Source organism: Pituophis catenifer, unplaced genomic scaffold, assembly GCF_029215685.1.
Source record: "Pituophis catenifer annectens isolate HBS135680 unplaced genomic scaffold, rPitCat1.0.hap2 SCAF_6, whole genome shotgun sequence".
Taxonomy (NCBI): domain Eukaryota; kingdom Metazoa; phylum Chordata; class Lepidosauria; order Squamata; family Colubridae; genus Pituophis; species Pituophis catenifer.
The window spans coordinates 39,358,313-39,372,532 of NW_027256886.1; the positions used below are offsets into that span (position 1 = coordinate 39,358,313).

The following is a 14,220-nucleotide window of genomic DNA, read 5'->3' on the forward strand; positions in this document are numbered from 1 at the left end:
AAAAATGTATATCGCTGATAGACCTCAAATGTCTTTGCTTACAGGAAGTTACAGCAAGTAGTCGCCATTATGTTGACAGATTATTTGATCCTGATCCTCAAAAAGTACTTCAGGGTGTCATGTAAGTAGTACAAACTTTTTTGTTATCGTGTCTTTAAATTCTTAACTTTGTTTGAAAAATTACTTGCTTTTTATACTTCAACAAAAACTATGTATTTGAGGCATTACTAATGAAATACGCTCAGTTATTCTTTGTTAATGTATTAACATAGTATAAATCTTTCTTTCCCTGCCTGGCAGTTTCAGTATTTTTGGTTTGATTTCTAAATCATGCCTAAATCTTGTCCGCCATTCTATACATCTGATAGTAATGTATTTTTCCTGCCTGCAGAGTATTCACCTTTGCATCTGATGAGAATTCCCCAGTGTTTTGAAAGATACAAATTAAGATACTATTGCTAGATATTACAAATTTAAACTAAAAGTAATATAAATTGAATCATGAATATACAATTATGCATATATTTTGTCTTAACACTTGAAAAATGAGTATCTGATATATAAATTATTAGAATTCAGGTGTATTAAAACCATAATTCAACATGATTACAATAAAATTCATCTGTGGTTATAAGAATATTGTTGGAAGTTTCTGTTTAACCACAGTACATTATGTGTAGATTCTAATGTCATGATAATCATAACAGTGGTTACATAAATGAATTTCAGAAAGTATGGCTTGATTTTGGTTCAAGCAGTTCCAATATGTCCTACCATCTGACCTCAGCCAGTTCATTTAATCTAATATGTATTTCTGAATTGGTCTGTGTCATTGTTTTGGTAAGGTTGAACAAGCATTAATTCTGAATAGGACAAATAAAGACAGCAAGGGTAAAAAACATGTTCCAGTGTGCTTTTGTATTGTACCTGAGAGAGAAAAAAATTGGAAGATACAGATCGAGATTAATTAACTTAGAATAGAATAGAATAACAGAGTTGGAAGGGACTTCCAACATCTTCTTAAAAATTTCCAGTGTTGGAGCATTCACAACTTCTGCAGGAAAGTTGTTCCACTTATTAATTGTTCTAAATTTCTGTCAGGAAATTTCTCTTTAGTTCTAAATTACTTCTCTCCTTGATTAGTTTCCACCAGGGTGGATTTGATTTAAATTGAGTTGATTTAAATCACTAGTAAAAAGGCTTGATTTAAATCAACTCGATTTAAATCATAATTTTTAAAGAGCAACTGTCATCTCTGCTACTCCTTTGACCCACTGTTGACTCACCGATAGTCCCAGTGTTGCAGAATATATAGCCTCATGCTACATAACTAAGCTCCATTTCATGCTGAATAAACTAAATTATATATGTATCCTAAATAGAAAACTATCTTATGATAGATTTTTACCCTAAAAGTTTTTTATTAAAATAAATTTGATAAAAATCAAAAAAATCCAATTTAAATAAAAAAAATCTGATTTTTTAAAAAAAATCATTGATTTTTATCCACCCTGGTTTCCACCCATTGCTTCTTGTTCTACCCTCAGGTGTTTTGAAGAATAGTTTGACTCCCTCTTCTTTGTGGCAATCCCTGAGATATTGGAACACTGCTATCATGTCTCCCCTAGTCCTTCTCTTCATTAAACTAGATATACCCAGTTCCTGCAACCGTTCTTCATATGTTTTAGCCTCCACTCCCCTACTCATCTTTGTTGCTCTTCTCTGCACTCTTTCTAGAGTCTCAACATCTTTTTTACATCGTGGCGACCAAAACTGAATGCAATATTCCAAGTGTGGCCTTACCAAGGCAATTTAAAGTGGCATTAAGGCAAGATCACTTCATGTGATCTTGATTCTATCCCTCTGTTTATGCAGCCCAGAACAGTGTTGGCTTTTTTGGCAGCTGCTGCACACTGCTGGCTCATAGCTAAATGGTCGTCCACCAAGATTCCAAGATCCCTCTCACAGATACTACTATTGAGTAAGGTACCACATATACGGTACCTGTGCATTTTGTTTTTCTTCCCTAAATGTAGAACCTTGCTTTTTTCACTGCTGAATTTCATTTTGTTAGATAGCGCCCAGTGTTCAAGTCTGTCAAGATCCTTCTGTATCTTGAGCCTATCTTCTGGAGTGTTGGTTAAGCGATAGTTAAAAGTACAATTAAAAGAGAATTTTTACTTTGGCCCCGTTTTGTGATTAATATAGACAGGTAGATAGATTTCTATGTAAATATAAAATATGTAAACATTTATTGGCCATGTGAGAATATCTAGGATTGGTTTCTGCTGCAGTTGATAAATAGGGTATTTTGTTTGTATTTAACACATTTTCTATCAATTTTCCTTTGAAGAGGAAAATATGCTGGTTCTCTTTTTGGATAAAAATGAATATATTTTTTTCTGGAAATGAGATATTGACTTGATGTTCCAGTATTGTATAAAAATACCATTAGTTACTCCTAAAGAATTATTGGCTTCTCGTATGTGAAATAGCTACAAGAAGTCCCTTATTATACCAATGAGTTCAATATACTTTGACAGTAATTGCCTACTACAGACTCATGTTGAAAACCCTATGAATTTCTAACTAAACCATATGATATATGTTCCAATTCCCAAACTTGTATTTCTGACAATAAGAAGATTGTAACCTACCCTAATTTTGTGTTTTACAGTCTGTCTGTATGCATGGATGTGGATATGGATATATGATATAGTGATCTACGATATTAGAATTTCTCATGAGGCTATTACTTTGGAATTTCTATCTCCCAAAGAGAATTCTGGGAAAAAGAATCTCAGTAATACAAAAGTAGAAGAGGTTTTAGTTCTGAACAAGCAATTACTTCAAAGAAGACAACCTATGAGTTTCATTTCATAATACTTATGGCATAGTTGAATTGCAAAAGAACCAGCTATTTCATTTATATTGTTGTTCTGTCTAGTGTTTTTATGGTACAAAAAATGAAGCCATTCTTCTAAGGTAAAAGGAATCATTTTTTTAAAAAAATCCTTTCCTATAAAACTGTTGGAATTAGTATTGGGCTAGTTGTAGTCACGTTTAAGACTACTTTCAACTTTCATAACTTGCACTGACATATTTGCTATAGATCTCTAATTTTTTGAGTTTAACAGGTATGAATATTATATGACACTTCCCAAATTCATTTCAGAATGTATTTGAATATACACACATATACAGTGGGCAACAGGCACTATATTTTCTAACTTGGAAAATATTTTGTTTGAGAGACTGATTATGCCTGATTTATTTAAAATAATAATAACCAAATGAGTTATACATAGATGGGGAGAACTAACATGAGGAAGAGTTAATAATGGAATTATATTGGGAATGATATTTTAGCTTTATCCCAACATTCTTTCAATAAGTTAAAGGCAGTATATGTGGCTCAAAACAAAAACTTGTGAAGATAAAAAAGAAGAGTTTCTTACCTGAGGGAGCCAGCGTTGTCTGAAGACATTTCCATGTTCATGTGGCCAGCATAACTGTATGTTGAGGTGCATGGAACACATTTATTTTCCCACCAAAGTAGTACCTATTTATTCACGTTTGCGTGCTTTTGAACTACTAGGTTGCCAGGAGGTGGAGCAAGTACTTATTATTTATTAATTCAAGGTCACCCACTGAGTTTTGTGGCTATGTGGGGATTTGAATTATAAATCTCAGAATCTGGCAGATGACCTGAATGTGCTCTACTGTAGGTTTGAGAGGAAATCACTGTTAACTATTGTTACCCTCCCCATCTCAGAAACACCCAACAATAGCCAAATCTCCTGCATCTATCTCCATCCCTCTGGATGCCCCACCACTGGTGATCCTAGAAAAAAATGAATGAGATCTATTTTATGGACAAGGGATCCCCAAGGCTCCGGCCATGACCAGCTACTGATCCGTGGCTCGTTGGGAGCTGTGCTGCACAAGTGGTGGGCAAGCTTGCGAAGCATTATTTGTGCATGCAAAGGATTAGGTTGTGTGCATTCAACCATCTACCCCCCCCCCCCCCCCGATGCTGCTGCCACCAGTCACAGACCCAAAAAGGTTGGGAACCACTACTTCTCGCTTCATCTGCATCTCTAATAAATCACTAGAGATTGCTTAACGCATTGTAAGCCGCCCTGAGTCTCTGGAGAAGGGCAGCATATAAATCAAATAAATAAATAAATAAATAAATAATAATAATAATAATAATAATAATAATAATAATATTCCTTCTTGCTTCGAATGCTCTACAATCATCCTGGTTCCCAAGAAACCCTCCACCTTGGGATGACTGCAGACCGGATGCTCTGATATCTGTAGTTATGAAAACCTTTGAAAGGTTAGTGCTGGCCCACCTGAAAATCATCATAGATCCACTGTTAGACCTCTTGCAGTTTGCCTATTGTGCAAATAGATAGGCAGATGATACTGTCAATATGGCACAGCACTACATCTTGCAACATCTTATATCCCCAGGGACTATACATGGGTCCTCTTTGTAGACTTCAGCTCAGCATTCATTACTATCATTCCAGAAATTCTTCACTCTAAACTGATTCAGCTAGCTGTGCCTCCCTACTTATAGATGGATTATAAGATTTCTGACAGATAGAAACCAACAGGTGAGGCTAGGGAAAATCACATTGAATACCCAAACAATTAGCACAGGTCCCCTCAGGGCTGTGTGCTCTCTCCATTACTCTTTTCTCTATATACAAATGACTGCATCTCAAAGGATCCCTCATTTAAAGTACTGATGTTGGCAGATGGTACCACAGTCATTGGTTTCATTTGAGATGGTGATGAGTGTATATCAACAGGAGATTGAACAACTGGCCTTTTGGTACAGCCGGAACAATCTGGAGCTGAACACACTTAAAACTGTAGCGATATTAGTGGAATTTAGGAGGAGCATTCCTACTCTACTACCTTTTACTATATTGGATAACAGGATCAACAGTAGAGTCTTCAAGTTTTGGGTTGTATAATCTCCCAGGATTTTGAAATGGAAACCTAACATTAGAACTATAATTAAAAAGGCACAATAAAGAATATTCTTCCTGTGTCAACTCAGAAAGTTCAGACTGCCCCAGAAGCTGTTAATAATACAGAGGAATAATTGAGTCTGTAACTGTCTGGTTTAGTACAGCAACCGAACAGGATAGGTACAGATTTTAGTGGATAGTTAGAAATGCAGAAAAAACAATTGCAACCAGCATGCCTGCCATTGAGGACCTCTATATTACATGGGTCAGGAGGTCTGGGAAAATCTACAGACCCCCCACATCCTGGACATAAACTGTTTCAACTCCTCAGGACACTGCTACAGGGCATTGCATGCCAAAACAATTAGAGACAGAGACAGTTTTTTCCTCATGCCATCATTTGATGGACACCTAATTCCCACAGTACTGTCTTATATATATTTACACATATAGTATGGCCGTATTACTATTTTCCTTCTCATATTTTCTACTACCTTCTAATATTGGCATCATTATTGTGATTATTATTAGTCTGTTGTTTTACATGTATACTGAGAACTCCTGCACTGGAGGCAAATTCCTTGTGTGTCTAATAACATTTGGCCAAATTAAGTCTCTCCTCTCCTCTCCTCTCTTGCCATGCCCATCATTTTTGTAATCATACTGTGGTATAATTACAACATGAGATAATTTCTGTTGCTCAGTATTACTTAGCACACCCACTCTTTATTGTATATTATCTTTATAATATCTGTTTTCATTTGCAAACATGGTAGACATTGCTAATCAGCACTTATATGCAGTTGCCATTGACCCCTCTAAGTCTTTTTGAGACAATTCGTTTTGATAGAACCGTTGTTGAGAACACTGTGTAAAATAATACTCCTGTATCATCTACAAAATACAGTATTACACGTGTTTCATGTAAGGAAGAGTTCATTTAAAGATGTCCAAAATGTGTGACTTCACTTACAAAGCTATACTCTAGTACAGGTAGTTCTCAATTTATGACCACAATTGAGCCCAAAATTTCTGTTGTTAGCAAGACCATTGTTAAGAGAGTTTTGCCCCATTTTACGACCTTTTTTGCTAAATTGTTAACCAGATCCCTGCAATTGTTAGTTGAATCATGTGATCATTAAGCGAATCCAGTTTTCCCTATTGACTTTGCTTGTCAGACCCCTCGACAGTGCAACTGTCAAACACATGCCAGTTGCACACACCTGAATTTTGATCATGTAACTATGGGAATACTTCAATGGTCGTAAGTGTGAAAAACAGTCATGTCATTTTTTTCAATGCTGTTGTAACTTCAGATGGTGACTAAATGAGTGATTGTAATCAAGGACCATCTGTACTAGAAACCCACAATTTTTATGGAATCCTTTTCTATTTTGGTTTCTGTAACACACATAAGATACATGTAGTCCTCAACATTTGACCCTAATGGAGTTTATCAATTATGTGGTATGTTATGACAGTCATAAAATGGGTTGATCATGTGATTGACCTGATTTGACCTCTTTTTACCAATAAGCATTAAGTAACTGCTGGAGTTGTTAAGTGAACACTGTGGTTGTCAAATCAAGCCAGTGGTTTGCTATGGGTGTGATTTTACCAAAAACTGGAAATAAGTCCTAGTTTTCAAGAAAACCTTTGTAAAACCTGACTGCAGGATGTAGCAAATGCAGTCATGTTGCCAAGCATCAGAGGTTTGGGCATCTTCTAAGTTATGTTACATGCAATGTAACATTATTATGAAAGTGTAGATAATACGTTTAACTTTTGTTCTTAATTTTTTTCTGGAATTCTTAACATTATTTGCTTATACACTGATGATATTGGCTTCTATCGGTATCTAGTATTATGAAACCTTTCATATTTAATATTTAATATAACTGATACTTCCATAATAATACCAGTAGTCCTCAACTTACAACCATCTTCAACTTATCAGCATAATTGAGTCCAACTTTCTATTGCTAAGTGAGACATTTGTTAAGTGAGTTTTGCTCCATTTTACGAACGTTCTTGCCACGGTTATTTATTTATTTATTTATTTATTTATTTATTTATTTATTTATTTATTTATTTATTTATTTATTTATTTATTTATTGGTTCGATTTATATGCCACCCTTCTCTGGAGACTCAGGGCAGCTTACAATACGTTAAGCAATAGTCTTCATACTTTTGCATATACCTGCTTAGTAGGGCTTTCGGCAGCCCCAAGCGGTGTTCTTTTTTATACAAAGTCAGTTTATTGCCCCCACAATCCAGGTCCTCATTTTACCTACCTCGAAAGGATGGAAGGCTGAGTCAACCTTGAGCCTGGTGAGATTTGAACTTGCAGTAATTGCAGGCAGCTGGTGTTACTTAACAGCACTTTAGTCTGCTGCGCCACCAAGGCTCTGTAAGTTAAGTGAACCACTGCAGTTGCTAAATTAGTAACATGGTTATTAAAGGTATCTGGCTTCCCCATTGACTTTTTTTTTTTTAATTTGATTTATATGCCGCCCTTCTCCGGAGACTCAGGGCGGCTTACAATGCGTTAAGCAATAGCCTTCATTCTTTTGTATATTTTATACAAAGTCAGCTTATTGCCCCCACAAACTGGGTCCTCATTTCACCTACCTTAGAAAGGATGGAAGGCTGAGTCAATCTTGAGCCTTGGAGAGATTCGAACCAGCAGAAATTGCAGGCAGCTGTGTTAATAACAGGGTGCACTAAACCACTGTACTATCAAGGCTCCTGACTTTGCTTGTCAGAAGGCCGTAAAAGGTAATCCCATGACCCTGGGTCATTGCAACTGTCATAAATAAGAACCAGTTAAGTAATTTTGATCACATGACCATGGGGATGCTGCAATTGTTGTAAGTGTGAAAAACGGTCATGTCACTTTTTTCAGTACTGTTATAATTTCGAGCAGTCACTAAATGAACTTGTAAATCAAGGACTACCTGTAATTGGTCTATTTTACAAAACAAGATACGGATAATATGAGCTAAACTGTGGAATTGTAACTACAGAGAGCAAATGGAGATAAATAAAAGAGTAAAATAAGAAATCCACCTTTTACTTTCATCATAGAAATTGATATACTTTCACTTTTTCATCATGGCAGCCAGAAGAAAAGCTGCGAAATTAGAAGGACACAGAGAATCACTAGAACAATTTGCTAATAAGATTATTTCACCAGGGATCTTGCAGAAAATGTTTGAGGAATTCACTGAAAAAGAATTGTCACACTTGGGGAGAATCTTGGATAAAAATGAATTTTTTGCCATGAATGGATTTATTTCAAAGAATACCTGTTTAAATGTACCGTTTAAACAGTGTACCATTTAAACAATGGCAAAAATATATCTAAATTTTATATAGTTAGAGAAAAAAGTTAAAGTTAAATCTAAAGTGTTGCAAGGAAGAAACTGGATTTATCAGATTTGAAATTGTATTTCACTGCTTGTTGTTTGGTCTGGATGAAAGAATGGATATTGCTGAGAAACGAGACTTAGTTAGGTGACAACCTGATGTTTTGATGATATGTACCTTAATGGTATGATAAAGCTAAAATTAATGTAAATTTAAAATTGTATTAGATATGTGATATTGAGAATATGGAATAGATATAAGCTCAGTTGGTGCCCAAAAACACATTTATGGATAACCAGCTCAAGAATGATATCATAGAAGAGAATTGGCAGACCTACCTGGAAATTTAGTTGATGTATTGGGATATACTGGAAAACAATCAAAGGGAATTTAAAATCAAATCAATAGAGCAATTAATAGCAAAATGATATAGTTGTCAGTGGTTTTTCTATTTATAGCTCTCAAAAAGATTTAAAATGGATAAAAATAACATGATATGGAGGAAAATAAGACTGAATTTGAAATACAATTGTGTACTGATGAACATGTAACTGCTAAAATGTATAAACTTTGTTGTAATTTGAAACACAGGAAGAATAAGGTAAAATATATGATAAAGTAGACTAAGAATTTTGATTATAATATGCAGATGGATCAGTGGGAAAAATACATGGCTAAAATGATTGAAATTTACATTGTGTTGTGATCCCAGAGAGAAATTTTATAAAAAGAAGTATTGTTGGTACATGATGCCAAAAAATGCATAAAGATTGTATAAAGGCACTTCAAATGTATGTTGGAAATGTGAACAATAGGAAGGGACATTTTATAATGCTTGGTGGACATATAAAAGGTAAACAATTTGATTCAAATGCATATTTTGATAGAGAATTTTAAAGATCAATGTTCAATTGAAGCCAGAGTTTTTCCTTTTAGGACTAATGGATAAACAGTTAGAAAAAAACACAATATTATTTCAATATATGATTACTATGGAGAGATTACTGTATACATAAAGATGGAAAGATTCAACACTACCTATAATGGAGGAAGAATTGATGAAGTTGACAGATTTTGTTGAAATGGATAAATTGGTTTCTTTGATTATAGAAAAGATTGTATTTATTGGTGATTGGAAGCCTCTTATGGAATATTTCTGTAAATATAAAGTGTGATTTATAGACAGGATAGATTATAGAAAGAAAAGTAATATGATGTAACTTTAGAGTGAGGTTAAAATATATTAATAACTGCTGTGAAGAATATTGGAAGCCACTTCTTTGTATCTTTTTCTTTTCTATTTTTCCTTACCCTTTTTTTCTTTTTTTGCCCTTTTTATTTTGCATTTGATTTTTTCTTCCTTATTAATAGTTTTCATTACTTTTTAATTTCTTGTTTAAAAATATCAATAAAAATTACACGCACACACATACACACACACATGTCCTCTAGAGCATGAACATCATCCCAGCAGCTTAGCTAAAGCAAGCAGGCACATACACGGAGCAGCAGCAACATACTGTGTTTCCCTGAAAATAAGACCCTGTCTTATATTTTTTGAACCTCGAAATAAGCGCTTGGCCTTATTTTTGGGGGAGGTCTTATTATTTTGGGGTCTGTGGAGCAAGACAGGGATCCTCTTGCCATCTTACCTGATTTCCTTACCTCTGTCTCCCTAACCCTAACCCAAGGAAATGGCAGGGACAGTCTGCGCATGTGCTTAAATATTTTCAGCACATGCGCTTATTTTACCGCATGTGCTCAAAAGCCTGATTGGGCTTATTATCCGAGGAATAATTTTATTTTCGTATTTTTGGGGAAACAGGGTAGGAAGATGAGCAACATAGGAAGATGCTGGCAGCAGATGATCATCTAACAGTGGCAAAGGCATCAGTTCATACTGCCTAGTGAACCACACTTTATTTTTATCAAGAAAATCACATGGGTACAAAATCTAAAATGATTGACAATATAGTCCAGATGATGGCCCCATCAAGATTCCTCTTTCCAGACTGGTACAGGATTGTTGTCTTGAGTCATTCCTATTTGCTCCTGTCCAGATTTGGGGAACCCATTGCTAAAAAGCCAGCTTTGGTGGCAAAGTCAGCTGTTTGTCAATAGAAAGAAAAAAATCTCCCCACTGCTCAGCCGCCATTTTTGGAGGAACTCAATGTTAGGCATTTCTTTTTTTTTTTGTGGAGGCTGTGATGGAATGTTTCAGCAACATACCTTTTCCTTATATATGGATAGCTTGGCAGATGATACTTACGTGTGCTTTTTCTGAATAGCACATTGGTTTTGAAATTATATTCTGTTGTTTTTTATATTGGAAGATATGTAACTCGAAATAAAGAACTTACATTGCATTCTTAGCTTGTGTTCCCAGAGGATCTGAACTTCAAAAAAGGCTATCCAGCATGAGTAAGAATGAGAAGTTCAGCTGGGTCTGGAGAGGGAAGCAAGTGAAAACACTTTAATTTGAGAATGTGGTTGATTTTGTTTTGCACTTTGTGAATTGGAAATTTAGGAAGACTTCTGAAAGCAAACCAGCAATTACTCAGAAGTACTGACTCATAGGTATTAGTGAAGATGAAATGAGCTAAGCTTAATCAGCATTTTCTATAACTTAAGGAAAATAAGTATTTTTGTAACCTTATCCAACTACAGTTGGGATAGGCAATTCCTGCATTTTGGAAAACCCTAAAAATGCAAACAATGTATCAACTCAATATTCAATGCTTCATGCAAACTGCATTGTGACTGTTCATTTGCAACAGGAACACCATATTGATAAACAGTGCTTGATTACTATTTCTTAGTTATTACTGCTATTGAAGGTAGCTAAACATATTTGAAATGGTTCTGACCATGCTTTCTTTAGAATTGCATGAAAATTAATATTGGGGTTGCTTCATAAACAGTGTACTGCAACTAGTTTTGGAAAGAAAACAGCTTTCAAATTTGCAAACAATGCATGCACAGTGTGATCTCTGGCAGGAGGAGCCAAGTTGGAGTAATTGAGTCATATATAAGAATATTTCTTATTTAGGGTTATGCCTGAATTTAGTTTTTTAATACAAGTAGTCCTTGAATTATGACCACAACTGAGCCCAGTATTTATGTTGCTAAATGAGAAATTTGTTGAGGGAGTTTTGCCCCATTTGACAACTTTTCTTGCCATATTTGTTAAGCGAATCAATGCAGTTCTTAAATTAGTAACACAGTTGTTAAGTGAATCTGGCTTCCCCATTGACTTTGCTTGCCAGAAGTTCTCAAAATATGATCACATGACTCCGGGACACTACAACCATCATAAATATGAACCAGTTGTCAATCATGTGAATGTAAATCATGTGATGCTGCAATGGTCATAAATGTGAAAAATGGTCATAAATTACTTCTTTCAGTGCCATTGTAATTTCAAACGGTCACTAAATGAACTGTTGTAAGTCAAGGATTACCTGTATTATTTTTATTGCTTCAAATCTATAAACACAAGGAAAGGAGGAGCCCAAATAAAAATATTAAAAGGAAATAAAAAAGTAAGAACACATGTCAGTAACAAACCCCCAAAAATATTGGCCATAAGAGTAAAATTTAATACTACTACTAAATATTATGAAATATTAATAAAATTTCTACTACTTTGATAAATATTATGTAGGCATTAAAGTGAATGCATGTCTTCCATCCAAGGTTTTAAATCATAGCATTAGAATCTCCATTGGACTAAAACAGTCTTCTTAAAAGCAGCTGCCACATGATTAATCTCAGGTTCCAAATTTTTGAAATATAATTTAACATCACATTGATGTGTTCATTATGATAATGATTCAACATTTCTTTAAATTATTAGCTCATTGATTTCCTATTATTAGTCATTTAAAGTTGCCTGAAATATCTCCATATCAGTCTTGGTACAGCTTTTCAGTTGTATAAAACATTTAATTTTAGATTTAGGAAAACTTACTCTAAGAATAAAAATTTAGGTGTCTCAGATGTTACCAATGTAATAGGACTAAATTGTAACATCAAAAGATGTTATAATTGAATATAATGACATATGACAATGTATAGTAAACCAAATACAATTCTTATCCTTCCTTTTTAGCCTCATATTCAAATGCAGCCACTGTAAAGTAGGAATACTGGCCATATTGGGATTCTCATGTTTAATTTTTAAATTTTTACTTCTAACTCCATCCTAATTTAACACTTTGATACTGCTATCTGATTTATATGCCAGATGGCTTTATAATGAATGATCAAGTGCACACTTCTGCTGTTTGAATAGCTGGTATTAGAGAAATGTCGGATATTTATATTAATAATGGGGATGTTATTTTTTCCTGTTCAGTGCTTAGATGTAGCAACTAAATGGTGCTACATTCTGCAAAACTGAGCATAATTTACTAGGGTTTTTCTCTTTCTGGATTTACAGAGATATGAAAAATGCTGTAATTGGAAACAACAAACAAAAAGCCAACTTGATTGTTTTGGGAGCAGTTCCAAGGTATGTCCTCTGCTACTCTCATTTTCACTGATTCACAGCAGTCTCATTAAGCCATTAAGGACACTTAATTTCCTGACTGTCGCTGACTCTATATTTTTTCTATAGCTGAGATTAGTATATCAGATTCTTTGCTATAAAAATTGTTTATATGGATACATCTGTGCTAAAAAATTTGGAAAGAATGTCTGTTTCAAAGCTATGAAAATAGTTAAAAAGTCACTGCTTAATAAAACTTCTAAAATAAATGCCTAAACCTGTTTCTTCCATGTCTTACTGCATGAAGATTTCATATAAGAATTTGGGAGAAAAACACTTTTACTTAAAAAGAAAAGAAAAGAAACACTTTACTCTTCTTTTTTAAATTGTGAAGTTAACTTCCCGGCCTTCTAATTAATAATCTTCTGTAGCAAATTTCTACAGCAAATTTCTTGTTTAGTGTCTAACATGCTGTTACCAAGTTTCTCATATCAGTAGTAAAAATAAAGTATCATTGTTTCATGTAAATTTGTGGATCTACATCATTTTTTATATATTCCTAGGACCTATTGCCATAAAGGTATTTGAAAATCAATAATCTTGTGATCATTAACAAGACTCATATTCTTCAACACCATTCTAATTTTTTTATTTGTATCCTGCATCTCCATAAGTAAAAGCACTTCCAATTCCATTTTTATAATACTTTCATCCTATTGCTGTTTTTGACCTTAACTTTTTTGATGGAAGAAGCCTTTAGTTCCTTTTGTTAAAACAACGGGCTTCTGAATTATTTGTTGATCTACTGGAAAGCACTCCAAAATCAACCAGTAGAACTTGATCTCCCTCCGATCCCCCCCAGCCAAAAGTTACCCAGCTGGATTTCATATGTAAGGCAGAATTAAAACTCAAACTTCTCTGGTTTTTATTCTGGTGCTTTAACCACTAGATGACACTGGATCTCACTATTAACTACTAACATAAGATTCTTGACTATTTCCATCACAGGTAGCCCTTGTGTTTTGAACACTAATTTAGTGACCATTCACTGGTTACGATGGCACTAAACTAAGGGGACTTATGAAAGGTCCTGGAAGTTTCTGCAATCGCAGTTTCCCTGTGGTTGCATGACCAGCTTTTACATCTTCCCTGCCATCTTTCCACAAAGAAAATCAATAGTGAAGTAGATGGGAGGTTCACAAGTTGCCCCACTGCTCTTTTGCCCACCCAAAACACTCGCATAGCCACCTATACAACATAGTACTAACCCAGCTACCTGCACTCCTTCATGCATGGCCGTGGCACCTGCCCATGGAAGCTGCCAGCAGCCCCCCCCTTCCCCCCCGAATTCTCATCCACAGCACTCAGC

General features: G+C 34.8%; 1 protein-coding gene across 8 annotated transcripts in view; it reads left to right on the forward strand.

Moving 5' to 3' along the window:
* Positions 1–14,220, forward strand: part of ARMC8 (armadillo repeat containing 8) — a 56,318-nt gene that overhangs the window by 2,745 nt on the left and 39,353 nt on the right. For 4 of the 8 annotated variants that reach the window (XM_070945195.1, XM_070945197.1, XM_070945201.1 and 1 more), the window contains exons 2-3: positions 45–121; positions 12,804–12,875. In XM_070945195.1, the coding sequence (XP_070801296.1) occupies positions 45–121; positions 12,804–12,875 (149 nt within the window). Of the gene's footprint in view, positions 1–44; positions 122–4,276; positions 4,346–12,803; positions 12,876–14,220 lie in introns of all 8 variants that reach the window. The other 4 variants (XM_070945193.1, XM_070945200.1, XM_070945194.1 and 1 more) reach the window with 2 other exon arrangements.